Source organism: Neovison vison, chromosome 8, assembly GCF_020171115.1.
Source record: "Neovison vison isolate M4711 chromosome 8, ASM_NN_V1, whole genome shotgun sequence".
Lineage (NCBI taxonomy): Eukaryota > Metazoa > Chordata > Mammalia > Carnivora > Mustelidae > Neogale > Neogale vison.
In genome coordinates, this window is record NC_058098.1 from 29724967 (window position 1) to 29751700 (window position 26734).

Consider the following 26734-nt stretch of genomic DNA (forward strand, 5'->3'; position numbering starts at 1 on the left):
TTCCATGCAGACTGAAAGTGTAAGAAGATCTCTGACATATGAAAAAATGATGATGTGTCAAATAGCACAGACGAGGTCTTGTGATACTCAGGGAAGATCAGACAGCTGGTAAGATAGATCTTACTGGGGCAGCCTTCATCCTTGCAATTGAGTGCTCATAGATATCCATTGTATATGGTAGACTGATGTCTCCCCTAAGCTTCCTTTATTGGATCCTTTTTACAGCTGTGCATGCTGGCTAGCAGCTAAATGAGATATATATACAAAACATGGCTCTCTGGCCTCCAGGTGGAATCAGCTCTATGATATAATCCATGTCCCAAGGCTCTCCATAGGATCAGGCTGAAGCTTAACTCCAGATAAGACCACATCCTGGCTTAGCTCCCTTCCCTGTTCTCTTCTGTTTCCTTTATTGCCTTTCTCCAGAAAGCATTCTCATAAAAAATTATGTACTCAAATTACGCTTCAGTCTCTGCTTGTCAGGAAACTGACCTAAGACAATACATGAGTAAAAGCTAAAAAACTGTAGAACCATCCATGTCCCTGACTTGGAGACTAAAGCAAAGATATAGAAAATGAGGACATGAAATCAGAGAGAGCAAAGGGCCACACAAACAGAGAGAATGTCTTTCTTGAGTGGAAAAAAAAAAAAAAGAGCAGAGGTAACGTCAAACTATCCTAGTGGATATGAACCTCCTTGGGCATGTAGTTAGAGCAGTTCCAGGAATTCTTTGCTACAGACATTAAAATTTCCAGGTGGTGGTGGTTCAGTTTTGCTGTGGGGAATAAAGGAAAGGTTAGTTCCACTTCTCGCCTAGAGGAGTAGGGCGAGCAGTATCTCCTGTAGCCAGGTTATAGTTTCATGTGAACCACCTCCATCTGACTGGGTCCTTGCCAGACAGTAGGGCCATGTCTTCCATTTCCCTACCTCATCCTACACAGTCCTTGTAGGATACTGTAGGCAAAACCACCTGCAAACCAGAAAGCCAGTGGTAAGGCCTAGACCAAACAATATATTTCATACAGGAATAGGAAGGATGTGTGGGTGTAGAACTGGGGTGAGGCTGGAGGCTGGGGTGCTGCTAAGCTTCATGAGGCTTGACGTGGTTGCCCAGGAAGGTAGGTCAGGACCTGGGCATGAGGGTGGGGGTATATCCTGAATCAGAATTCTGTGTTCTATGGTAAAGCTGAAAGTCACCACAGGTATATGAGGGTATTTCTTTGTTTTCCAGGGAGTGTAGAGTGCTCAAACTCTGAGGCGGCTGCCACAGGAATATTGCTCACAGCACAAGGAGTGTGTCAGACAATGTTCTGGTTATCTGTTGCTGGGTGGCAAACTGCTCTAAAACTTAGAGGCTTAAACCAGCACCCAAGTTATCATTTCTTAGGATTTTGGAAAAGGCACAGTAGGAAACACTTACCTCTGTTTTAGGTAATGAGGAACAGCTCAGATGGCTTCTCCCCTCCATGACTGGTCCCTCAGCAGGGACTCATCAGGGTTCATCTGGGTTCATCAGGGTTCATGTGTCTGGGACCTCAGTTCTTGCTGATAACTGGGTCCTTACTTTTCCTCCATGTAGTCTCAGGGTTTTTGCCTCTCCATGTGGTGGTCTCTGTGTGCCATCTTTCTACAGCAAGGTGGAAGAGGAGGAGCAGCTCAGAATTATAATGAGCTTGAAATCAAGGTTACCAGGTATTCCCTAAGCTCATCTCTGTAATTGGCGCAGTCACTTCTGCACATTCTTCCATTGGTTAAATCAAGTCACAGGTCCAGTCCAGGTTCCAGGGTCGACGACCACATAAGGTTATACTGTGAGGAGGCAAGTTTCAGGGGGGCCACCAAAGTAACAAACTACCTGAAAAGAACGGCTCTAGGAGCAGTCGCGTGTGGGTTGAGGGTGCTCCAATTCCTAATTTTATGCTGGCTTCTCTTCAGAGAGGTTTGAGAACAAAGAGTGGGGTTGTAAGGTAGCCCCGCACTTCCTCCACATTATTAAAGGTGGGGGGTCTGGTCGGCCACTGGATCAGCCTGAATCAAGAAAGGCCGGGCTCTGTGTGTCTTCACTCTGCCTAGAGGCATTTATTGCGCATAGCCTATGCACTGGTTTCTTAACACACGTGTTACTTCGTTATCCCTACTTTACGGAGGGGAAAGCGAAGGCTGGAACACAGCACTCCTTCAACAGTACGGCACACCACCGCACACACCACGACGAAGACTCCTAGGCCCTTTCTGCCCCGCAGGTAGAGTCGGGGCAGAGCCGGGGGTTCCGGGAGGGCAGTGCTCATCACGGTCGCCCACCAAGCAGAGCGGATGGCTCCCAGGCTGTCAACGGGAAGAGGACGCCTCAGGGATGCTAACCTGTCACCGCCGGGCCGCGCGAAGGGCAAAACTGGAGCGCTAATGCGCCTTGAACCCGAGGCGGGAGGGGTCTCAACAACCTGCACACCCCGGGCCTGAGACCCGCCTCCAAGGCCCCGGGTGCAGGAGGAGGGGCCGCGCGCTGCGCCCCGCCCCCGCACGCACGCATCGCCCCGCCTGCCGCGCAGCTCTGGCCCCGCCCTCAGGATTGACCGCCCGAGCCACCGTCCGCACGGCCCCGCCCCGCACGGCCAGGCAAAGCGGAGCCGGCCGTGCGGTGTGTGTGTATGTGTTCGCGGGGCGCCGTCTCAGCCCCGGGAAGATGGTGGCGGTGGCGGCGGCGACTCAGGCGAGGCTGAGGAGGAGAACGGCGGCGACGACAGCGCCTGCGGGCAGGAACGGCGGGCAGCGCCGGGACTGGGACGCGACCGGGGCTGGGAGGCCGGGGCTGGGGGCCGGGCTGCGCCTCCCGCGGCGGCTGCTGCTGCTGCTGCTGCTGCTGCTCCCGCCGCTGCTGCTGCTGCCCTGGGCGGCGGAGGCCGCGGCGGCGGCGGCGGCGGTGTCGGGCTCAGCCGCAGCCGAGGCCAAGGAATGTGACCGACCCTGTGTCAACGGCGGCCGCTGCAACCCTGGCACCGGCCAGTGCGTCTGCCCCGCTGGCTGGGTGGGCGAGCAGTGCCAGCACTGCGGGGGCCGCTTCAGGTGAGTGGGGGGTGGTGTTGGAGGGTCGGGCCCAGAGGGAGGCTGAGGCTATGGGGCGCGCGAGATGGTTCCAGGCCGGAGGCAGATGCCGGACAAAAAGTGGGGAGGATAGGGCCGCCCCACGGGGTTGGAGGACCATTTGCTCCCGAGGAGATCATTGTCTCTGGCCAAGGGTCCTCTTGTACCGGAAGATGAACAGATTCGAGGCAAGGGTGGAGGCACCCCAGAGAGGTTTGGGTGCGGCGGGTACAGGAGAAGAAAGCTCAGGGTCCCAAAGAGTATCAAAGCCAGTCCCTGAAACTGGGCCTCTTTCGGATAAACGAGGTATACAGGAAAAGATGAGAGAGCTAGTCTTACTTAAACACTTGCTTTTAACATCCCCTTGTTCCCTAGGGCTTGATGAATTACCCAACTCATTGGAGATTTAGGGTACTCAGAAGAAACAGGGCCCTGGAAGTGATTTGTTGGCTCAAGATAGAGGGGAGAGGTTAGGTTAGGATTGTGAGATATCAGAGATAGAAGAAGAAGTGGTTGTTGGATAGAGGAAAGTGAGAAAACTAGCCTTTTGAAGCTCACTAGAGGCAGCTGATTGGAACTGGGTGGAGAGGGCATAGAAGGAGGTTCTTGTTTGCCCTGGTTTCTGGAGAATATGGAGTTCTGAGTTGGCCTGGTTTGGGACAGTACCTCCTGGAGAGATCATTAAATCATTCATTAGTAGTCATCTATTATTTGCTTTAATTGTGAAAGGATTTCCAGGTAATACACATGAACAAATAGATTAGCCAGACTTTGGCCTAGTCTACATGGAGTTTGGAATACAGCAAGAGAAAGACAGGTACACAGATGACTCTAGTCATAAGAACTACAGAGTCATTCATGCCTTTGGCAGATTTTACGAAAGACTTTTGATGTTAGCTGTGGAGGAGTGGGGAAATACTGAGACTCAGACAGACAGGGTTCCTCCTCTTAGGGATTTTACATTCTAGGAGGGGGGACACAGGCAGTTAATTGGTAAATAAGCAAATAAATAAAGAAATAAATGAACAAGATAATTTCAGATAACAATGCTGTCAAGAAAATAAAACAGGACAGCCCGATAGAGAATTATAACTAGTGAGTTTCTCCTAAAGTTTTAGGAGAAACCTCTCATTTGAAGTGACATTTGATCTGACCTGAATGAGACCTTGGAGAACCTGTGGGAATTCAGGGAGGGAGGTTGTGACTAGCTGTGGGAATGCAAGGAAGACTTCCAGGAGAAGGTGATATTGGATTTGAGCATTTGAAGCAAGTAGGCTTTGGAACTATGTAGCTGGGGAAGAAATTCCAGATGGGAGGAAGGTTGCAAACAAAATTGTGGAGGTTTGGAATGGTAGAATTGTAGACGCATATAATGTCAGTTTTTCAGGGGAAGAACTCAGAGAACATTGAGGAGCTGAGCACTTTATTGTTATGGAGAAACCAGGTGCTTTCAAGACCAGTGTGTAGTGCATCTTTGGATGTAACTTACTTAGGGTATTGTGATTTATGAATTACATTAGCCTACATATATTTGTCGAGGGCTGCTCTGGAGTAAATTGTGAGATACAGTGGCAAACAAGACCGACACAGTCCTACTCTTGTGGAGCTTGTATTCTAGCTTGGGAGTAAGAAATCTAATAATCAATTTATTAGTATTTTGCTTGAGTCTGTGGAGGCAAAGGACGGGGCAAGCAGAGGACTTGACTTAGTTTAGAATGTTAAGACTAGTGGCTGAGTAAGTGACCTTTGAGTTGGGATCTGAGGGTTAGGATAGCACTACCTACGTGAGGGGTGGGGTGCTAAGGGACCAGCATGTACAGAGGCTTGGGGATGAGGGGCATCATGGCAAGCTGAAGAGAAGGCTGGATAGCTGAGGCAGGGAGCAAACGAGAGCATGGCAAGACTGGAGAGATTGGGGGGGGGGCAGGCAGGCCATGTGAAGCCCTGTAGGTTGGGTTGAGAATTTTGACCTTTAGCTCTTGAGCAGTAGAATGGCACAGTTAACTTGCATTTTCATGACATTACAGGCTTTTAGATGGGAGCCAGAGCAGGAATGGCCTTGAAGTTAAGGCCGCCAGAACATTTTGAATTTGAGGTGCTTCTAGAAGCAAGTGAATAGTTGGTTGTGTCAGATGAGAACCCTTTAAGTTCTGATGAGGCAGTGGGGGCCCAGAGGGTGTAGAGGGACATGCTAGCAAGATCAGTCTGTACTATCCAGAGTAGGTGGACTTATTGTAAGCATGAGAGATGGTGGGCAACTGGTTGGGAGGTGTTGGGCAGGGTCCGGATGGCAGTAAAGAGAACCTAGGATAGGCTGTGGGGATGGAGGCAGGGTGCGTCCTAGCTGGTATTGCAGAGGTAAAAGACAGGTCTTGCTTTGAAACTTGTTTGTTCTTGGAAGGGAGAGGGTTGGTGAGGGAAAGAAAACTAGATCCTATCTTGGGTGGCTGAGGGGATAGTAATACCATTAACAGACACAGGGACACAGGAGGAGCAGGTTTTCTACACTGAGATTAGGTGCTCTCAGGGTATCCACTTGGCAGGACAGGCGTAAGTGTTGGAGGTCATCTTGATATAGAGGGACACAGCCAGGGAGAAAGAGCAGGTCTCTCTCATCCAGAAGATCGGAGAAGAGCCACTTGTTGTGGGGGATAAGCAGTCCTGACACTGGCTGTCTCAGATGGAGTCATGCATGAGTGGAGGGGCACCCCTGGTTATCGTGGATGCTCCATTTAAGCGGGTTCAAGCTGGTGGCGGTGCTGTCTCCTGGGCAAATAGTTATGACTTTGGTTCCAATGACTCTGGTATATTTTGTGGGCTTCTGGAATTTGCATTTTTTAAAATGAATGTAAGAGGAACTTAACGTCTCTGGCCTTTTAAAAAACTTTCATTAAATTGTTAGTGGAAGGATTATTTTAGGGAAAGACTGAAATGTTGGTTTTGATTATAGTGGTACGTATCTTCATTTAACTCACAGACCTCTTTGTTATTAAACGAAGAGACATTCAAATGAATACCTTTCTGGTATGGAATGGCATCAAGGCAGTGTGTTTTTAAATCTTTTTAGTTCTATAAATTTTGTGTTATAATTGTTAGAAGGTCTTTCCTAGTAATTGAAAGGAATGTAGGATAAGAGGATTAGATCTCCCCCAAGTTATCACTGAATGCATAGCATATGCCAGGGATCTGGTCACACATTTTCATATACATTATACCATTTAATCTTCTGAGTGACTCTGGGGGGTATTGTATGAAATTTGTATTAGTGTATGGTTGCAGGTAGAAAATCACTTAACTTTTTTTCCAAATGAAAGATACTCCAGAAATGATTACCACATGGGACAATATTATTGGTGTCAGTTTAGTAAAAATAACTGTGGAATCTTTGGAAGACGATTTCTAAAGCAGCCAGTTTCATTCAGTTTTATGTTACCATTCATAATTCAGTGATCATTCTTTTCTACTTGTGACATCACCATGGAAATTTTTCTTCAGATGATAAATACATCCCATCAAATTAGAAATAAAGATATTAAGTCCACTTATGAAATTAATATGCATTTAATTCTTCTGCGTTCCTGAAGTATGTAGAGGATAGACTGGAATAGCCTAGTGAATGGGAGCCTTATAATTACCCAGGATGTTAAGAACTTACCTTCTCTAGAATAAGGAAAGAAGTAGGCATTTACTGAGCATCTATTTTGTTCCCGGCATATGGAGTAATGGTAGTAATAGTCCCAACACTAGCTGCCACCAACAGTTCTCCATTTTCTCCTAGGTGTTGTGTCAAGCGCCTTTTAGAAATTACTCCTTTTAATCCTTAGAGTGAAGTTATTCCCATTTCACAGGTGGGTGAACTGAAGCTTGGAGATACTGAGTAACTTGGACCAGCTCACACAACTTGTGACAAACTGGTCTGGGATTTGAATTCAGGCCTTGTTAATTCCCACTCTCTTGCTTTCCATTGTGCCATTTGGCCTCTCATTTTCTCTCTTTCTTTCTTTCTTTCTTAAAGATTTATTTATTTATTTATTTGACAGAGAGACAGCGAGAGAGGGAATGCACACTGGGGGAGTGGGAGAGGGAGAAGCAGGCTTCCTGCCAAGTACGGAGCTGGCTGCAGAGCTCCATCCCAGGACCCTGGGATCATAACCTGAGCCAAAGGCAGCTGCTTAACCGGCTGAGCCTCCCAGGCACCCCTAGCCTCTCATTTTCTGAGTCCAGTCACCCTACATGAAATTCTTTGGAAGGGCTGCCTAATGCCATTGAGAAACAGAGACAAAGAAGGAAAAATAGGCTTATTACAACAGTAAAGCCAGGATTAAAAAAAAAGAAAAACAAAACAAAACTTAACTCACTGGAACCTGTTTGGCTACTGGTCAAGGACATAAATACCTATGACTAGTGAAATGAAAATTCTGGAAAATAAAATTTGAAAGAAGAAAAAGGTTAAAAGAAACCCAAACAAACAGAGGGTGTTTATAGTTACTAGTAAGTAGTATTTACCTAAAGCCCTAAATTTATGTTCATGAGTCAACTAGGCTTTTCTGTTTTCTCTAGTAGAATATAAGCTCCATGAGGGCAGGGATTTCTGTCAGTTTTGCTTGTTGTTCTATTCCCAGAGCCTAGAACAGTGCCTAGGACATGGTGTGCAATAAATATTTGTTGGATGAGAGAATGAAAAAAGTCATCTTTACCCATATAACTGCCATATCTAGAATAAGGAAAATCTGCCATATCATAAATCTCATGTACTTCATTGTCTTCTGTTTGCTGGGCATCTTTTTGGGGATGTTTTACTGTCACCTCATAGTAAGCCATCTGAGACGAACTTTTATTCTCCTCGAAAAGAGTAGTCTTTCCCTTTATCCTCCCTTATTTCAGTAGTAAATCCTATGTGAGATAACCAAAGGTCAACTATTGGAGTAATCCTTCGCTCTTTGTGTTTATTCTTTGTTTCCGTAAGTCTTAAAATTTTGTTCCTTTCCACTCTTACTCCTGCTATCCTAGAGCACCTGGCCCTTTACCTCCTTGCTGAGCTTCCTCTCTTTTGCCCTGTCTGATCTCTTTGCACCTCTGGAGTCCATCCTACACTTTGTCATAGAAATCCCCTGAAAACATGGTGACACTGTCTTGCTGAGAATCCTTTTTTTCCCTACTCCTCTTATTACCTGTAAAATGACTTTGAGCAGAAGGCTCCCACTGCCTCACACACATTCCTTTCTCTCTACCCAAATTCTTCTACTTTGTAGTTTTTCCTGCATATTTGCTAAATTTAACAGCTTTCCTCATCCCTGCCCCCAGATTCTTTCTTTTCTACTTATCTAGGTTCTACCTCAAGGTCCATCTTCAGTTCTCTATATCCATAACAGCCAATTCTCTGTAATCATACCCATTATCTTTTTTCTGAGATGAGTCATCAGCCTGTTCAAATCATAGATAGCTTTTGAGTGATTATTATGTGTTAGGTACCATGCACTGCCTTGAGGATATGAAGGTGGGTAAGAATCAGGCCTTGGTTTCTCATTGGAGAGCTCATAATTCTGAAGCGAAGACAGCTTTGTGCACAGGCAATTAGAACTTAATAGTAAAAATATGGGCAATATTGTGTGCTGGACTAAGATGTGGTGGAGAGACTAACTCTTTTTGAGGGCCATGGTGGAAGGCATCCCAAAGAAGAGACCATTTGGGCAGATCTGAGGTTTAATTGTGACCGTCTGGGAGAGATGGGCATTCCAGGAGAAAAGAGAGTGTACAAAGGCAAAGAATCGTGGGCTGTTGTGCTTACTTAAGTGTATTAGTTTCCTAGGTTGGTTGTAACAAAGTACCGCAAACTGGATGGCTTAAACCAACAGAAATGTAATCTCTTACTGTTCTGGAGGTCACAAGCCTGTAATAGTGTCCACAGGGCCATGTGCTCTCTGAAAGTTCTGAGCGAGAATCTGTTCCATGCCTTTCTCTTAGCTGCTGGAATTGCCAGCAGTCCTTAGCATTCCTTGGCTTGTACCTGCATCACTTCAGTCTCTGCCTCCATTGCTTCAGACTCAAGCCGACCTCTCCCCGTGTGTCTCTTCTTTTGTGAGGATGCCAGTCATGTTGGACGTATGAGTATGACTTCATTCTTAGTTTGATCATCTGCAAAGACTGTTTCCAAATAAGGTCACATTTCCAGGTAGTGAGGCCTACGGCTTCAACATAACTTTTTTGTGGGACACAATTCAACCCACAGCCCTTAGAGAACTGAATATAGATGGATGTTGTCGGAGCATAACTTGTGAGGAATGCCTTGGAAAGGTGTGAGACTGGAAGATGTTAATGACCTTCTCTCTTGCTTTCCCATCACCCTTCAACCTCAGGATGCATCTTTGACCTGGGCTAAGCCATCAGGGCATTCCAGCCTCTGGTGGTAATGATTGTTTGGAGGTAGGCATGTGATCCAACCTGACTCAGTCCAAGTGAATCTCAGGACTTGCTGGAGACTCTCTCCTCTGGATGCTCGTGAAGGAGATGCTTTGTCGTCTTCTGCTTTGTGTGCTGAGGAAATAAAATCCTGAGTTATTCTAGCTAGTATTGTCGTGAGAGGAGCCCACCCGTGGTCAGAGTAACTTCTAGAAGTGGGAGGATGTCAGAGAAATGGAGCTGGAGACCTGATGACTTTTCTGGATCTCTGGATCAAATGTTGCCCGAAGTTATACTTTTCAGTTTTGGTGAGGTGCTGCAGTCCGGGTTTCTCTTAAGGCAGTTACAGTGGGATTTCTGTTCCTTACACTATAGAGCAGTTCCTAACATGCAGACGAACATAGGGCTGGATCATGAAAGTCTTCATATTCGGCACTGAGGAGTTTGAGCCATATTCTCTTAGAACCATGATAGACTGTGGTCTAAATTCCTGACATTTTCTTGCCAAATCTTTTAGTTTTTCAGTGTTGATGGGCACATGATCGGAACCGTGAGTTACCACAGGCAGTGGTTTTAGCTTGTTTCTTTGATACTGCGCAACTCAGTTTGCCAGCTTCCCCCTGGGAATGAGGCTGTTCTCACTGCTCTGTACCTCCCCTCTATTTAGCCAATTTCCTATGTGAGGGCTCATTAATTTGTATTTCTAAATTGTATTGGGTACAATTCCTGTCAAGTTTCTTTTTTTTAAAAAAAAGATTTTATTTATTTATTTGACTGACAGAGATTACAAGTAGGCAGAGAGGCAGGCAGAGAGAGAGGAAGGGAAGTAGGCTCCCTGCTGAGCAGAGAGTCTGATGCGGGACTCCATCCCAGGACCCAGGGATGATGACCTGAGCCCGAGACAGAGGCTTTAAACCACTGAGCCACCCAGGTGCCCTTCAAGGTTCTTTTAGTAACAGATACCCAACTCAGACAAGCTTAAGAGAAAAAATATGGGAGAGATTTATTGGTTCATGTGACAGAAAAGTCAAGGGGATATTGTTGGGTTTGTGTGTGTCTGGATCCAGGGGACCACTTGGTCTCTCTCCCTCCATCTCTTAGCTTTGATCTGCCTTCTGCTGGCCTCATTTTCAGGCAGGCTGTCTTCAGGTGGTGTCTCCAGAAGTTAAATCAAACTGGCTTAGCATCCTCCACTGGAGAAGAATGACCCTTTCTTAGAAGCTTGTTGCAAATAAGCAGTGCTGAGAATCTCACTGGTCCCTTGTCCTTTACTGAAGCAATCTTTGGGGTCATGGGGAATGTCCTGATTCATCAGACCTGACTTGCATACCTGCTGTGGAACTGGAATGTGAGGTCCAGTTCTATTAGATGGAGTAAGTGGCACAGACTGAGAAAAGGGGAGCAGGAAAAGGGAAGGGAACACATACTGTACCGGAAAAGTGGGGCCCATGCTGGGGAGGTAAAAACAGTGACACCCCTGCATATTCCTAGAACCTCCCATTTGGTGAATACTCAATAGGTGTCTGTGAGAAAAATTGGGAATGCTCTGGAAAATACTGTATCAAGTAATGAAATGCCAGCCCCCTAGTTTACCAGGAATTCACTCGGTCATTACTAGGGGTTGTGAGGGTCCCATAATGTGGAATGCATTATGCTGGCTCTTTGAGATTGTCGCAGTGAGGATTGTGCCATACTGAGTTTTAGTCTAGCACTCGAGTTAAGTCACTGAATGGCCGTAATTTGTTCCCTGGTTTTTCAGTGTGGGGGGGGGATAGAAAATGGGAGAAATCAACAAAATACATGCTTATATGGTATGAAATTATGTTATGTTGGATAAAATCTTAAGTATGTAAAATACTGTATAATAAACATTTGAGGCTTTTTTGCTGATTCCTAGAGGATAGAATTTACTTATTTGGAAAGGTAAAAATAAGTTTACTAAGTAAACAGAAATGTTGAGCCTGATGTCTTAATATAATTGCACATGGTATATGTTTGAAAGCAGATATCTGACATTTAAGCTTTACTTCTGTGAAAGGTTCCCAAGATAGGCTTTTTATTTACTACAGTGTAGAGGACGGATAAATATATAGGAGAAAAACAGAGTATGTATGATCAAAGCAGTCTTTCTAATATGATGAACTGACTTAATAAACTTATAGGTTATGTTTATCTTGAGTATTAAGTACAGAAGTAGATATCTGGAACTGTGGCTGAACAGAAATCATACTGGCTTTTCTCTTTAACACAGTCTGATTTCTAAAACTGAAATGAAAACCACTGTTGTACTTTTCAGAGTATTTGTGTTGGGAAATTTATCAGCTGCTGGCCTATGTTTCTCACTTACACTCTTCATCACTTTGTGATTTCTTCAGTGCATTGTGGCAAAAGTGAGTGCCATCCATATATTGTATACTAATCTCATTCTTCAGTTCCTGACTCTCTTCCTTCCATTTCCTCCTTCTCCCTGTACTTTCAAACTAGCCCTTTATAATCAGCCAGATGTTGTCTCATTTCCCCTTTTGAGGATGGCTTTCTCCTATTTGTCTTGGCATTTTTCTTTCTTACCATTTTGTGGATGTCCTCTTCCTTCGGATGCTTTTCTTTTAGCACTTGGGACCCTGGTTCTATTTTATTCTCTCAATTTTTTAAAAGATTTATTTATATATTAGAGAGAGAGAGAGAATGAGCATGTACATATACATGTGAGCAGTGGGGAGGACAGAGGAGAGTATCTCCAGTGGACTCCCAGCTGAGCATGGAGCCCAAATTGGGGCTCCATCTCTTTTTTTTTTTTTTTTTAAAGATTTTATTTATTTATTTGACAGAGAGAGATCACAAGCAGGCTGAGAGGCAGGCAGAGAGAGAGGAGGAAGCAGGCTCCCTGCTGAGCAGAGAGCCCGATGCGGGCCTCGATCCCAGGACCCTGAGATCATGACCTGAGCCGAAGGCAGCGGCTTAACCCACTGAGCCACCCAGGCGCCCGGGGCTCCATCTCTTGACTCTGAGCTCATGATCTGAGCTGAAACCAAGAGTCCAGCGCTCAACCAGCTGAGCCCCTTGGTCTCTCAATTTTTAATTCTCTTAAGTTTTCTGTTTTTTTCAAGTTAACACTGTGAGTAAACTTTAGTTCTAGCTATTTGTTTACATGTTTACTCATCTAGAATTCTCTTGCACTTATAGAAGTTAATTTTAGTCATGGCTGACTTGCCTGTTTATCTTTTTAGAATTTGACATTAATAGTATACAGTTATAAGTTGAATGAATTTTCCAGTTAATTCCTCTTGGTCCTTTGTGCAGTCTAATTAAGAATTTTCTATTTTGTTTACTCGCAAGCCTATAAGCATTAGGGGCTGGGACTGTATCAGGTGCTCTTAAGAGACATGTAAGTCACCTTTCTTGACCAGTGTTTCCTGTATTTTTTGATCACACATCCCTTCACAAAAATGTATAATCTTGGGGCGCGGTGGCTCTGTGGGTTTTGAGCCTCTGCCTTTGGCTCAGGTCATGGTCTTGGGGTCCTGGGATTGAGCTCCTCGTCAGGCTCTTTGCTCAGCAGGGAGCCTGCTTCCCCCTGTCTCTCTGCCTGCCTCTCTGCCTGTTTGTGATCTCTATCAAATAAATAAATAAAATCTTAGAAAAAAGTATGCTCTTGTGGACTCTTAGGAATTAAAGAATAATCATTTTTTCATTCCCGGGTTTCGGCAGGAAAAAAAAAAAAAAAAAGAATAATCATTTTCAAAAAAGTATCCTGTTTTTGATATGATGATTTTAAATAGATTAAAAAGTAATTTCTTAATAAAGACTTTAACAAGGTGGTGGGTATTATAGAGGGCACAGCTTGCATGGAGCACTGGGTGTGGTGAAAAAATAATGAATACTGTTTTTCTGAAAATAAATAAATTGGAAAAAAAAAAGAAGTCAGGAGGGGACTAAATCGACTTTCAGGTCTCAAGGAGACAAATAAATGATTAAATATTAAAGTAAGTGGAAAGAGAAAAAAAAAAGACTTTAACATACATTTTAAATATAATTTGTAATGGTGTTTACAATATTAAAAGAAAAATTTCATCTTTTCCCTGCTTAACATGTAGAACATGTTGTTTAATGTATTTTAAATTAATTTTTTAAAGGAAAGCATGATTTATAGACAAAAAAATGACACTTAATTTTGGATTGAATTTATATTACAATGCAGATTCTGTACTAGAAAAGTAGACTTTTCTGTCCTCATGTTTGGTATTTATGCTTTTGTGCTTTAAAAATTATGTCTTAGAAATTTTTTTGGTGTTTTTTTTCTAAATCATAAAATGATAGTGGTTTCCAGCTATTTGTAAGCATTTTCTGTGTAAATGGTTTTGTTCAAAATTGAGCAGAAAGGCCAGATTGACTATAATTGTCACTTAATTTTCCCCTTTTAACATTTTTTTTTTTTTTTGAAGTACTAGAGACATCTTGCAAAGCTATACAGGGGTTTTGATCAGAAGGTTTGGCAAGATGATCTTGAGGCAAATTTTCAGAAATAGATTTCTTTTATGCCTTTCTGTAATGTGTATTTAAATATCATGTCCTATGCTTCTCTTTTAGTAGATGCTAGTACTGTCTTTTATTCAGAACATCTTTTGGACCACTGGTTGACAAATATTGACCAACCATGACAGTTGCTTTAAAGTAACTAAATGGTTGGTTTATTTTTATTATTATTAATATTATTTTTTAAAGATTTTATTTATTTGTCAGGAAGAGACAGAGCACAGAGAGAGCACAAGCAGGGGGAGTGGTAGACAGAGGCAGAGGGAGAAGCAGGCCCCCTTCTGAGCAAGGAGCCCAATGTGAGACTCAGTCCCAGGACTCTGGGATCATGACCTGAGCCGAAGGCAGACACTTAACTGACTGAGCCACCCAGGTGCCCCTAAATGGTTGCTTTAAAGGAATTATGTTTGGTGCTGGCTCAGTTTCTGGCTAACTTTAACTTCCTTATAATATGAAACATTTCAAACTTATGGAAGAGATACAGAGAGCAATGAAATGAATATCTTTGTACCTGCAACCTTACAACCTACCTTTGCTGAATTTCCTTCGTATTATTTTTATGATATAATAACATTAAGTTATGTAATATAACATGTTACAGATACCAACCAAAGTCCCCATGTTATTTCTTGCTAATCCTGTTCCCCTTAAAGCTCTTCGCAGAGGTAACTAGCGTGATGAAGTTGATGTTTATTATTTCCTTGCATATTTCTACTTTTATTACAGACACATACACACACACAAACACACAGTCTTATTTCCAAAAACAAGATCATGTTTTCAGATGTCATAAAAAGTAACTATTCTGTACATGTTTTTTTTTTCCACCAAAGCCCCATTTTTAAATGCTTTTGAGATTTGTTTGTGTTGATAACTATAGTTCTAGTTGATTCATAGCTATATTCAGTATAGAACTCCAACTTATTTACCCATTCTCCTGCGGACGGGCATTTAGATTTTTTCAACTTGTCCTGTTATCAAAACAGCTACAATTAACATTCTTTACATATTTCTTCGTGTACCTGTGTATGATTTTTATATCAGGTAGTTATCTTCAAACTTCTGAAGCACCTCCAAAATAATTTTAAGATTCTTTTTACTTCCTTGCATACTTTTAGGTTGACAGACTGTTGACATATATCATATGTCAAAGGGATTTATATAGTTGCAAAGAATAGTTATTAAAAAATTATGTTATTTTTAAAAATTTATCGGATAGAAACCAAAGTCCATAGCAATTTGATAACCATCCCCTTTCATTTAAAAAAAATACATGTATAGGGGCACCTGGGTGGCTCAGTTGGTTAAGCTTCTGTCTTCGGCTCAGGTCATGATCTCAGGGTCCTGGGATTGAGTCCCGCTTTGGACTCCCTGCTCAGAGGGGAGTCTGCTTCTCCCTCTGCCCTCTGTCTCCTCCCCATTGCTCATGCTCTCTGTCTGTCTCTCCTTCTCTCTCAAATAAATAAATAAAAGCTTTAAAAAAAATACGTGTGCAGTCTTCTTTAAGTCAATTTTTGTCTTGTTCCTTTTTTTTTTTCCCTTAAATTCTTATTTTCACTCAAATAACCCCATATAATTTTATAATTCTTTTCTGGATTATGAATTCTGCACACTGATTTAGATGTCACATGTCATAAAGCTCACTACTTTAAAGTGCACAGTTCAGTGACTTTTAGTGTATTCATAAAGTTGTGCAACCATCATCGTGATCTAATTCAAGAATATTTTCATTATGCCAGGTGAAAACACTGTACCTATTAGCATTCACTTCCCATTCCTCATTCCTCCCAACCCCTGACAGTCAGCTTTCTCTCTATGGATTTGTCTATTCTAGACATCACATGTAAATGTTATCATACAATATGTGATTGTTTTGACTGACTTCTACTTACCATGTTTGAAAGATTTCATCTTTGCGTCATGGATCAGTACTTCATTCCTTTTTGTGGCTGAATAATATTCCATTGTATGTGTAAGCCACATCTTATTTATCCATTCCTCAGTTAATGAACATTTAGGTAGTTTTCATCTTTTGGCTATTGAGAATAATGCTGCTATGAACATTCATGTACAAGTTTTTGTGTGGACATCTGAGTATGTCTCTTGGATGTACACCTAGGAATGAAATTGCTGGGTCATGTGGTAACTCAGTGTTTTACTTTTTTCTTTTCTTTTCTTTCTTTCTTTTTTTTTTGAAAGAGGGAGGGACCGAGAGGGGCAGAGAGAGAATCCCAAGCAGTCTTCATGCCCAGCACAGGACTGATACGGGGCTTGATCTCATGACCCTGAGACCTGAGCCGAAATACAGAGTACGATGCCTAGCCGACTGAGCCACTTAGGTGCCCTTCATTGTTTTACTTTTTGAAGAAATGCTAAGCCTTTTTCACAGAGACCACACCAGTTACATTCTTACCAGGAATTTATGAGGGTTCCATTTTCTCTACATTCTCACCAGTACTTACTTTCTGTGATTTTATGCCATCCTAGCGAGTGTAGCTTATATCCACAATGGCTTTGATTTGCATTTTCTTAATGTCTGTTGATTTTGAGTGTATTTTCACGTGTTTATTGGGCATTTATACATCTTTGGGGAAATGTCTACTCTGATCCTTTGCCCGTTTTAAAAAAAATTTTTATTTATTTTTAAAAATTTCTTTTCACTGTTCCAGAATTCATTGTTTATGCACCACACCCAGTGCTCCATGCAATATGTGCCCTCCGTAATACCCACCACCAGCTTCACCCAGCCTCCTACCTCTCTCCCCTCCAAAACCCTCAGTTTGATTCTCAGAGTCCACAGTCTCTCATGGTTCATCTCCCCCTCCAGTTTCCCTGAACTCACTTCTCCTCTCCATCTCCCCATGTCCTCCGTGTTATTCCTTATGCTCCACAAATAAGCAAAACCGTATGATAATTGACTCTGCTTGACTTATCTCACTCAGCATTATCTCTTCCGTCCTTTGCCCATTTTTAAATTAGGTCCTATTGGGTTTTTATACAGGTTTTTATTGTTGAGTTGCAAGTTGAAAGTGTTCTTTATATGTTTTGAATATTCTAATATCAGACGTGATTTGCAATCAATTTCTGTTAATTTTTTGGTTGTTTTTCACAAAAGAAGACAACCTTGAGAGTGTCTTTTGACATACAAAAATTTTTAATTTTGGTGAAGTCTTATTTATATATTTTTTCTTTGGTTGTTTCTGGTTTAAGTGTCTTATCTGAGAAACCATTTACTAATCCAAGATCATGAAGATTTACATCTGTTTTATTTTTAATAGTTTTATGGGTTTGGTTCTTACATTTTGGTCTTTGATCTGTTTTGAATTAATTTTTGTACATGCTGTGAGGTAGGTACTTTATATTCTTTTGTATGCAGATATCCAGTTGTTCTAGTGACATTTATTGAAGAGACTTTTTTTCTCTATTGACTGGTCCTGGGTCCCTTGTCAGTTGACTCTAGATGTATGGGCCTTTTTCTAGACTGTCAGTTATATTCTGTTGACTTGTTTATCTTGATTACTTTGTAATATGTTTCCAAATCCTCCTATATAATTTTTTTAATGTTTTATTTTGAGATAATTGCAGATTCACATAAGGTTGTAAGAAATAGTACAGAGATCTCCTGTTCTCTCACCTGTTTCTCTTAATGGTAACAATTTGCATAATAGTAGTGTATGAGCACAACCAGAAAAGTGGCATTGATATAATTTCATCAGTCTTATTCAGATTTTACCAGTTTTCATGCACTAATTTGTGTATGTGTATTTCTGCCTTAGGATTTTATTCTAATATATTTCTATATTGTAGATAGTTGAGTATGTTGTATTTCTTCAAGACGAGGATTAGTATATAAATGATTTTTTTTTCAGTTTTTAAAATTTTTTTTAAAAGATTTTATTTATTTATTTGACAGACAGAGATCACAAGTAGGCCCAGGCAGGCAGAGAGAAGGAGGAAGCAGGCTCCCTGCTGAGCAGAGAGCCCCATGCGGGGCTCGATCCCAGGACTCTGGGATCATGACCTGAGCCGAAGGCAGAGGCTTTAACCCACTGAGCCACTCAGGTGCCCTCTTTTTTTTTCAGTTTTATGTTACCGTGAGACCTTACGTGAAGATTTTTTTCTGAATTAACTGATCATTATGATTATTTTTAGTGCATCTTTGAACAAACAATATAAATGTAATGGACATTTTAGAAATAATATTTAAACATATTAGGTAGATTTTTGTTGGAAAAACATGTCTTATGGAGATGGCTAGTACTTAAAAATCTATGGATAATATAACTTACTGTTAGAATGAGACAAAGTTCAGTATAAATCTTATTCCTTCCCCCCCCCCCTTTGGTAAACGTAAACCTGAGTAGCCTTGTCTGTGCAGTCATTGTATACACTTGAAAAGGGTAGTAACATGGTGACATCGGTGCTCTAGGAATGTTGTTCTGGCTGTGGGGTACTTAGTAGACTTTGTGGGCAGGTCTCTGAAGCTGTGAAGATAGCCAAGGTCTTTGGCAGTAAGACTACTATGAATTATTTTGGTCTTAGGGTAGAGCATAGCAGTGGGAATGGAGATGAAGGGAAGAATCTTAGGAAGGCTTTCATGGCAGTTGTATCATGAATTGGTCATACACTTGATGAAGGGGGTAAAATAGAGGGAGATGCTAACAAATATCACACCAACATTTTGAGCTTAGGAGAATGGAGCTGTTTTATCATTTCAGGTGGACTATAGTTGAGTGGAAAGAGATATCCCTCCCACAAGATTAATTTAACATTTCAAATTATTAGCTAATAATGCATCTAGAAAACTGTAAGAAACAAGGGGTCCACACAAAGCAGAGTCAAATATAGCTTGTGTCAGAGTCATATTTTTTGGCTCCTGGTTTCTTTGCAGGGTTGAGTTTTATTGATTCTGGAACTCTCAGTTTTTGCTCTTATACTACCCTGTTAGGCTCTGAGTTTTCTTTTCTTTTTTTTTTTTTTTTAAAGATTTATATACTTATTTGAAAGAGCAAGGGAGCATGGGGATGGGGAGGGGCAGATGGAGAGGGATAGAGAGTCTTAAGCAGATTCTGCACTGAGCACAGAGCCCGAGTCGGGGCTCAATCTCATGACCTTGAGATCAAGACCTGAGCCAAAACGAAGAGTCAGACACTTAACTGACTCTGCCAGCCAGGCATCCCTTCATTTCTATTTGTATTCAAGACACAATACAAATAATCTTCATATGGATGTTTAAGGAAATGCTTAACATAAACTCTCAGACTTTCCTAGTTCTTGAGCCAAACTAGGCATCCACAAGGCACCTCCTTATCTGAGGAAATAGAGCCAAGTCAGTGTTTAGATGTCTTTGAACAAAGACTCTACCTTTAGTCTTTTAGCTTCTGAAATGCTCTTCTTTCTAGAATATCATAGATTCATATAGGAGTTCATCCTGGACTTTCTTTGTAGTAAGCTGCTGGTGGTAGTAAGAACTTGAGAATTTTTGTTGTTGCGAACTTTGCTGGAATTGGTATTGTTACCCATTAGGCAGCAAATGTTACATGAACACCTGTGATATTTTAGGCACTGGATTAAAAGAAGTGAATGAGATAATGTCCTTGAGAAAATCATGGTTGCCGAGTGGGCAGGGATGTTTCTCTGTATCAATAACCACATGAGAAGTCTGAAGACAGAGAAGGGATCACTTAGCTAGCATCAGAAACAGTGGGCACAGTTTCCAGAGTTACCGTGGACATTTGAACTGAGATCTGAAAGGGTGTTTAGTAGGAGTTTACTGGTGGGGAAGCAAGAGGGAGGGAAGACACAGGGATAGTCAGGATGTGCTATGTCATGGGAACTTCAGGACAGGTGTGTTGAGGGAGAAGAGTGACATTCAGTATTGTGGCAGTTTGGGCTGCTCAGTCTGGGGAGCAGGGCTAGAGGTGCGGCAGGAGAGGTAAGGTGGGGTTGGATTGTGATGGACTTTGTATATAGTGCTAAGGCAGGCAAAGGTTTCCGGGTAAGTTTGACACAATCAGATTGGCCTTTGAGGAAGATGACGGATTGTTATGTGGAGAACTGGCCAGAGCAGGGAGCTTGGCTGAGCTGTTGCAGGAGATTAAACTTCGACTAGGGGAATTTGAAAAAGGGCATTGGCAGTGGCAGTGGGGATAGAAGAAGGCCAAAATGGCAGTGGTTTTGTAGCTGAATGAATGGGGTGAAGCAAAGGAACAGTTGATAAGTTTTGAAAGATAGGGTGCATGATGACAAAATGTTGGGGAAAATGAAGAAAGTTTCTTTTACTTTAATTTTTTGACATAGGAAGTATTTGTCTGAAACATGGGTCTAGCTTTGTGCTGGAAATGTAGCTCAGGTAGCTACCAGCATAGATGGTAGGTGAAGCCATGAATGCAGATGTGATTACCTGTATGGGGAGTCATGGAGAATTGCGTCCAGGAAAACTCCTAGGACAGAGCCCAGGATTTGACCAAAGCAGTTGTCCCTTAATTTTATTGAGTCTTTCTTTTTTTTTTTCTCTTAAGTTACTTACTTAATTTTTTATTTAAATTCATTTAGTTAACATATGGTATACATCATTTGCTTCAGATGTAGTATTCAGTAATTCATCAATTGTGTTTAATACCCAGTGCTCATCATAACACATGCCCTCTTAATGCCCATCACCCAGTTACCCCATCTCCTCGCCTACCTCCCCTCCAATAACTCCCAGTTTGTTTCCTACAGTTAAGAGTCTCATGGTTTTTCTCCCTCTCTGATACCTTCCCATTCAGTTTTCCCTCCCTTCCTCTATGGTCCTCTGTGCTGTTTCTTATGTTCAGCGTATGGGTGAAACCTATGATAATAGTCTTTCTCTGATTGTCTTATTTCGCTCAGCATAATATCCTCCAGTTCCATCCACATCTGTGTAAGTAGTAAGTATTCATCCTTTCTGATGGCTCAGTAATACTGCGTTATGTGTGTATGTGTATGTGAGTGTGTATACACACACACAGTATATATATATATATATATATACACACACACACACACACACACACACAGCACATCTTCTTTATCCATTCATCTGTTGATAGACATCTTGGCTCTTTCCACAATTTGGCTGTGTGAACGTTGCTGCTATAAACATTGGGGTGCAGGTGCCCCTTTGGACCACTGCATTTTCTGGGTTGTAGGGTAGCTCAGTTTTTAACTTCTTGACAAATCTCCATACTGTTTTCCAGAGTGGCTGTACCAGCTTGCATTCCAACCAACAGTGAAAGAGGGTTCCTTTGTCTACATCCTCGCCACAATTAGTTGTTTCCTGTCTTGTTAATTTTAGCTCTTCTGACTGATAGGCAGTGGTATTTCATTGTGGTTTTGATTTGTATTTCCCTGATGCTGAGTGATGTTGAACATTTTTTCAATGTGTCTGTTGGCCATTTGTATGTCTTCTTTGGAGAACCGTTTGCTCATTGAGTCTTTCAAGATAGATGATTTATTATTTTTTAAAAGATATAAGAGAGCCATATTATTTTGTGGTAGTTTTAATTATCATCATGGCTGAGTATGGTAGGATATCCTAAACATTTAAGCATATAGCACTCGTTTGTTGTGTTATATGACTTATTATAGTTGTAGATTTATTTATAACTAATTAGGACAAATGCTTAATTCATTACATGTTAGGGTCATTAGTATGAATAAATTTTCATGATGAACTTTTCTCATTGTATTTTAAAAAAATATTTATTTAAGTAATCTCCACACCCAGTGTGGAGCTTGAACTCACAACCCCAAGATCAACAGTCACAGGCTCCACCAACTGAGCCAGCCAGGTGCCCCTCATTGTATTTTGATTTTAAGGAATTAGATAAAACTATTTTTTAAAAAAGATTTTATTTATTTATTTGACAGAGATCACAAGTAGGCAGAGAGGCAGGTAGAAAGAGAGAGAGGAGGAAGCAGGCTCCCCGCTGAGCAGAGAGCCCGATGTGGGGCTCGATCCCAGGACCCTGAGATCATGACCTGAGTCGAAGGCAGAGGCTTTAACCCACCGAGTCATCCAGGCGCCCCTAGATAAAACATTTTTGACTGAAGATGAAACTTTAGAATGTGGAAATGTTTTCAGTATTTCAGTTCTAAGAATTCAGCTACTTTAATATCTAGAAATTCTAAGACCATATATGGAAGATTTGTTCTTAATTTGTCATATGTATTAGAATCATTGGGGTGCCTGGGTGGCTCAGTCAATTAAGTGCTTGTTTTTGGCTCAGGTTGTGATCCTGGGATCTAGCCCCACATCTGGCTTCCTGCTAAGCAGGGAATCTGCTTTTCCCCCTCCTCCCCACTTGTGCATATGCACACTCTCACTCTCTTTTCCTCAAAAAAAAAAAAAAATCGTAAAAAAAATCATTTGTGGAGCTTTTAAAGACACTAATGCAATGCTAGATCCCAGGTGAGAGGGACCCCATCATTTGTGTTTTTTAAAGAACTGTGGCTGATTTTGATGTGTATTCTAGTTGAGATCTCTATCAGGGATTTGAGTAGGGGCTTTGTTCATGCCTTTGACTTTTTGCTTATGTGGTTAGCTTCTTTGCTAAAGCTGTGATAGCAAAGGCCAGAATCACAGCAGCAATTAGTTCATCTGGCCATTGCAGTAAGACCATTTGAATTTTTATGTGAATTTAAGTCATGAAGCAAAATTGAATAGCAGTTTAGTCAGGGCTCAGATCATTTAGGTAAAATATAACATATCCACACAATGGAGTACTATAAAGGGAGTAGCTGTAAAAAGGAACAAGGACTATCTCTGTGTGGTCATCTTGAGGATATATTGTTACATGAAAAAAGCAAAGGTTCCTCAAAATGTTGAAAATAGAACTGCCCTATGACCCAGCAATTGCACTACTGGGAATTTACCCTAAAGATACAAACGTAGTGATCCAAAGGGGCACGTGCACCCGAATGTTTATAGCAGCAATGTCCACAATAGCCAAACTATGGAAAGAACCTAGATGTCCATCAACAGATGAATGGATAAAGAAGATGTGGTATATATACACAATGGAATACTATGCAGCCATCAAAAGAAATGAAATCTTGCCATTTGCGACAACATGGATGGAACTAGAGCGTATCATGCTTAGCGAAATAAGTCAAGCGGAGAAAGACAACTATCATATGATCTCCCTGATATGAGGAAGTGGTGATGCAACATGGGGGCTTAAGTGGGTAGGAGAAGAATCCATGAAACAAGATGGGATAGGGAGGGAGACAAACCATAAGTGACTCTTAATCTCACGAAACAAACTATGGGTTGCTGGGCGGAGGGGGGTTGGGAGAAGAGGGGTAGGGTTATGGACATTGGGGAGGGTATGTGCTTTTGGGTAAATTGGAAGGGGAGGTGAACCATGAGAAACTATGGACTCTGAAAAACAATCTGAGGGGTTTGAAGTGGCGGGGGGGTGGGAGGTTGGGTTACCAGGTGGTGGGTATTATAGAGGGCACAGCTTGCATGGAGCACTGGGTGTGGTGAAAAAATAATGAATACTGTTTTTCTGAAAATAAATAAATTGGAAAAAAAAGATAATAAAAAAAAGAAAAAAGCGAAGAGCAGAACAGTGGTATAGTATGCTACCAGTTTTCAAAGAAAGGGGCCTATAAACATGTAAATATATATTGTGGTATATCTACATAGACCCACCAAAGGAATGGTAAACCAGAAACTAAAAAGAATGGTTACTCTAAGGAGAAGGAGGGAGTTGGGTAAAAGAAATAGGTACAGAATCTAGACTTAGAGTATACTCTGTGTTTTGTGGGTTAGACTTTAGAGTCATGTAAGTGCCTTACCATATTATAAAACAAGAATAAATTAAAATGAGAGGAAAAGAGCAATTCAAAAAAATCAAATGCAAAATGAAATAAGTGAGCTGAAGCTCTAGGCTGAAGCATAGAGTATTTCAAGAGACCGAAACATAGTAATTTGACTGTAAGTTTGTAATAGTATATGCCCCTAAAGACAAAGAACTGCAAAGATATTATAAGCTGGTTTTAGTAATCAGATTATTATAGTAATTGGTAATAATATTGATATTGTTATTGTATTGTAATATGTGTTATATGTTTGTAAGCAAGTAGATAGTGACATTGAATGGAGGCCATAGATTTTGGTGTGGAAAAGAGATACAGTCAGAGAAATTGAGTAAGAATTCTGGGATCCTAAATTTGACTCAGAATTATCAGTATGAACTCATGATGTATTTTCTTTTCTATTCTATTTATTTATTTTTTTAAGTAACCTTCATCCTCAGAGTGGGGCTTGAACTTACAGCCCTGAGATCAAGAGTCATGTGCTCTGCCAAGTAAGCTAATCAGGCACCCCTGTATTTTCTTTTTAAAAAATATATTTCCTAGTTCTCTCTACTAAGAAAAATCTCAGAAACCCACCTGGACAGCATTAAGCATTTCTAATTCCAGACTCTGTTCTCTAAATAATAATTACCACTAGAAGGAACGTAGGGTACCTTGGAAAAAGGGAGCCAGGAAGTCTATAAAATGAGCTTGAAACATCTTTCTTGATCACAAAACTACTGGGGAAATTTCTGTTCATATCGGTGGTAGAATACCTTTTTCTAAGCTGACACTCCCAACTGAGAACAACTGGAAAAACTGGAAAATATTTAAAAAAAAAAACAAACCTGTTTAAAGACTTTGGAAAGTAAGCACGGCAGATAGCAAGGACTTGAGGTATACATATTTTGGAGAAGGAAAGCTCAGAGGGGTGAGGCCAAATTTCAGTATAGCTTTTCCCTTGGAGTGATTGACTGATTTGAAATGTGCATGTAAGAGGTTGAACAAAGTGGTGGCAGAGAGGCTGAGATTCTAAGTAGAGATTTTGGTAGTTATACAGAGTTGGGGGATGAAATTAGGGTTCAGGGCCTGCAGAGAAGGAAAGGCACTGGAAACCAGCCCAGGCTTTTAGTTGGGAACTCTGAAGGATAGGGTGCACCTTAAGGATTAGCTTTCACAAAGGCTGAAGTCAGCTTTCAGATCACCTCAGTCCTTGATTGGATTAAGGATACCTGCTCCTAGCTTTATTGCTTCCTAGAAGTAGAAAAAAGTTTGCTGTGGAGAAAGACACCATCAACCATTGATTCAAGTTATCTGTATGACTTTTATATATTCTTGAGAATATATAATATGTATTTACATGTAACTATATTATATGTATGTTTATAACTTAGTGTATTATAAAACAGTCCGGCATTAAATAAAAAATAACCAGATATTTAATAAAGACAAAAGAATTGGCTAAAAATCAAGAGAGAAAACGTAATTGAAGCAGAGTCATAGGGAGATTTCCAGTACAGATGAAATAGTGTAGATGCATTTTCTCTGCTAAGTCTAGCTATAAATCCTGAAACAGGTGCAGAAGACAATCAAAGGACAACTCTGAAAGGTTATAAGAAGAAGCTGGTTTGAGACCACAGGACTAGAAGAACAGTTTAGCTATAGCATGTCTTGCATCCTCCCACCCAACAGAAGAAGGCCTCCCAGACCCAGTGCTTCCTGACCTTCTGACTTAGCAATGGAATGCAGTCCAGGTAGGCTCATTTCTTCCATGAATCAAATGGAATTCCCTCTGAAAACATCAGGCGAGTTTAATATCGTCAACAAGAGGGGTCAGTTAGGAATCCCACTGAATATAAGTGTGGAGACAAAGCACTCTTTTTCCCACCTGTTTTGAGACTTTCCTTTTCCACTGAGAGCTATCGGAGGCTAGGGAGAGAGACTCAGCTGCAGCGAGGATTCTAGTCTGAGAAGCATCTTTGTGCTTGAGGACTTCAGGATCTCCTCCCCCACCTAAAGATACTGAACACTACTGGCAAAAAGGACACAGCTGCAAGTAGCCTAGTGCAGGGTAGTCTGTTTGGTTATGTGGGCCCGAGTTTTTTCTCCTCTAGCCAGAGATATACAGGGGCAGGTAGGTGGAACTGGCAAGACGGACCCAGCTATGGGAAGCAGCTTGTTCTGGGAGGCCTCTTTTTCTCTGTGGCCTCAAGAGTTGCCTTTACTGCTCAGAGATGCTGGGAATCAGGGGGTTGTTGGGCAGGGGGGAACCTAGAGCCATCACACCCCTCCCCTGTGAAGAGGCACCTGGCAGCCTGGCTTGGGGAGACTCCTTTCATCCCCTCTGGCAGCACTGGCAGGGATGCCTGGGAGCACAGTAGTACCAGATAAGCAGTGTGGGGCAGATAACAACACAGAGACTCTGAAAATTAATCTGCCATTGGAATAATAGCCCAGAAAACTGGGTCAAGATCCATATGTTAAAACTAAACAGGGTGACTACCTGCTAAAATAAAATCTTTTATGAGACCATATGTTAGTGTCTTCTAACATAATAAACAACATATTCAAGATACAAGAGAAAATGGCTTGTCATACCAAGAACAAAGTAAATTGCAACTTGAATTAGAAAAGGCAATCAACAGATACCAACCCAAGATAAATCAGATATTAGAGTTTTTTCACAAAAATCTTAAATCAACTGTCATAAAAATGCTTTAAAATCAATTAAAAATGGTCTTGAAAGAAATAAAAGTACAAAATCTCATCAAAGACCTAAGTAAAATTAATTAGAACCAAATTACAAATGAAATTAGAAAGAAGCAAATGGAAATTTTAGAATTGGATAACACATAACAACGCCCCCTCCCCAACTTGTTAGATGGGTTCAAT

At 41.5% G+C, this 26734-nt stretch overlaps 1 protein-coding gene across 2 annotated transcripts in view; it reads left to right on the plus strand.

Moving 5' to 3' along the window:
* The first annotated feature begins 2631 nt into the window (after nt 1–2631).
* Nucleotides 2632–26734, plus strand: part of ATRN (attractin) — a 151183-nt gene continuing 127080 nt past the window's right edge. Inside the window, exon 1 of one of the 2 annotated variants that reach the window (XM_044263364.1) lies at nt 2632–3064. In XM_044263364.1, coding sequence (XP_044119299.1) covers nt 2685–3064 — 380 coding nt within the window. In that variant the 5' untranslated portion in view covers nt 2632–2684. The remainder of the gene's footprint in view (nt 3065–26734) is intronic. The other variant, XM_044263365.1, reaches the window with a different exon arrangement.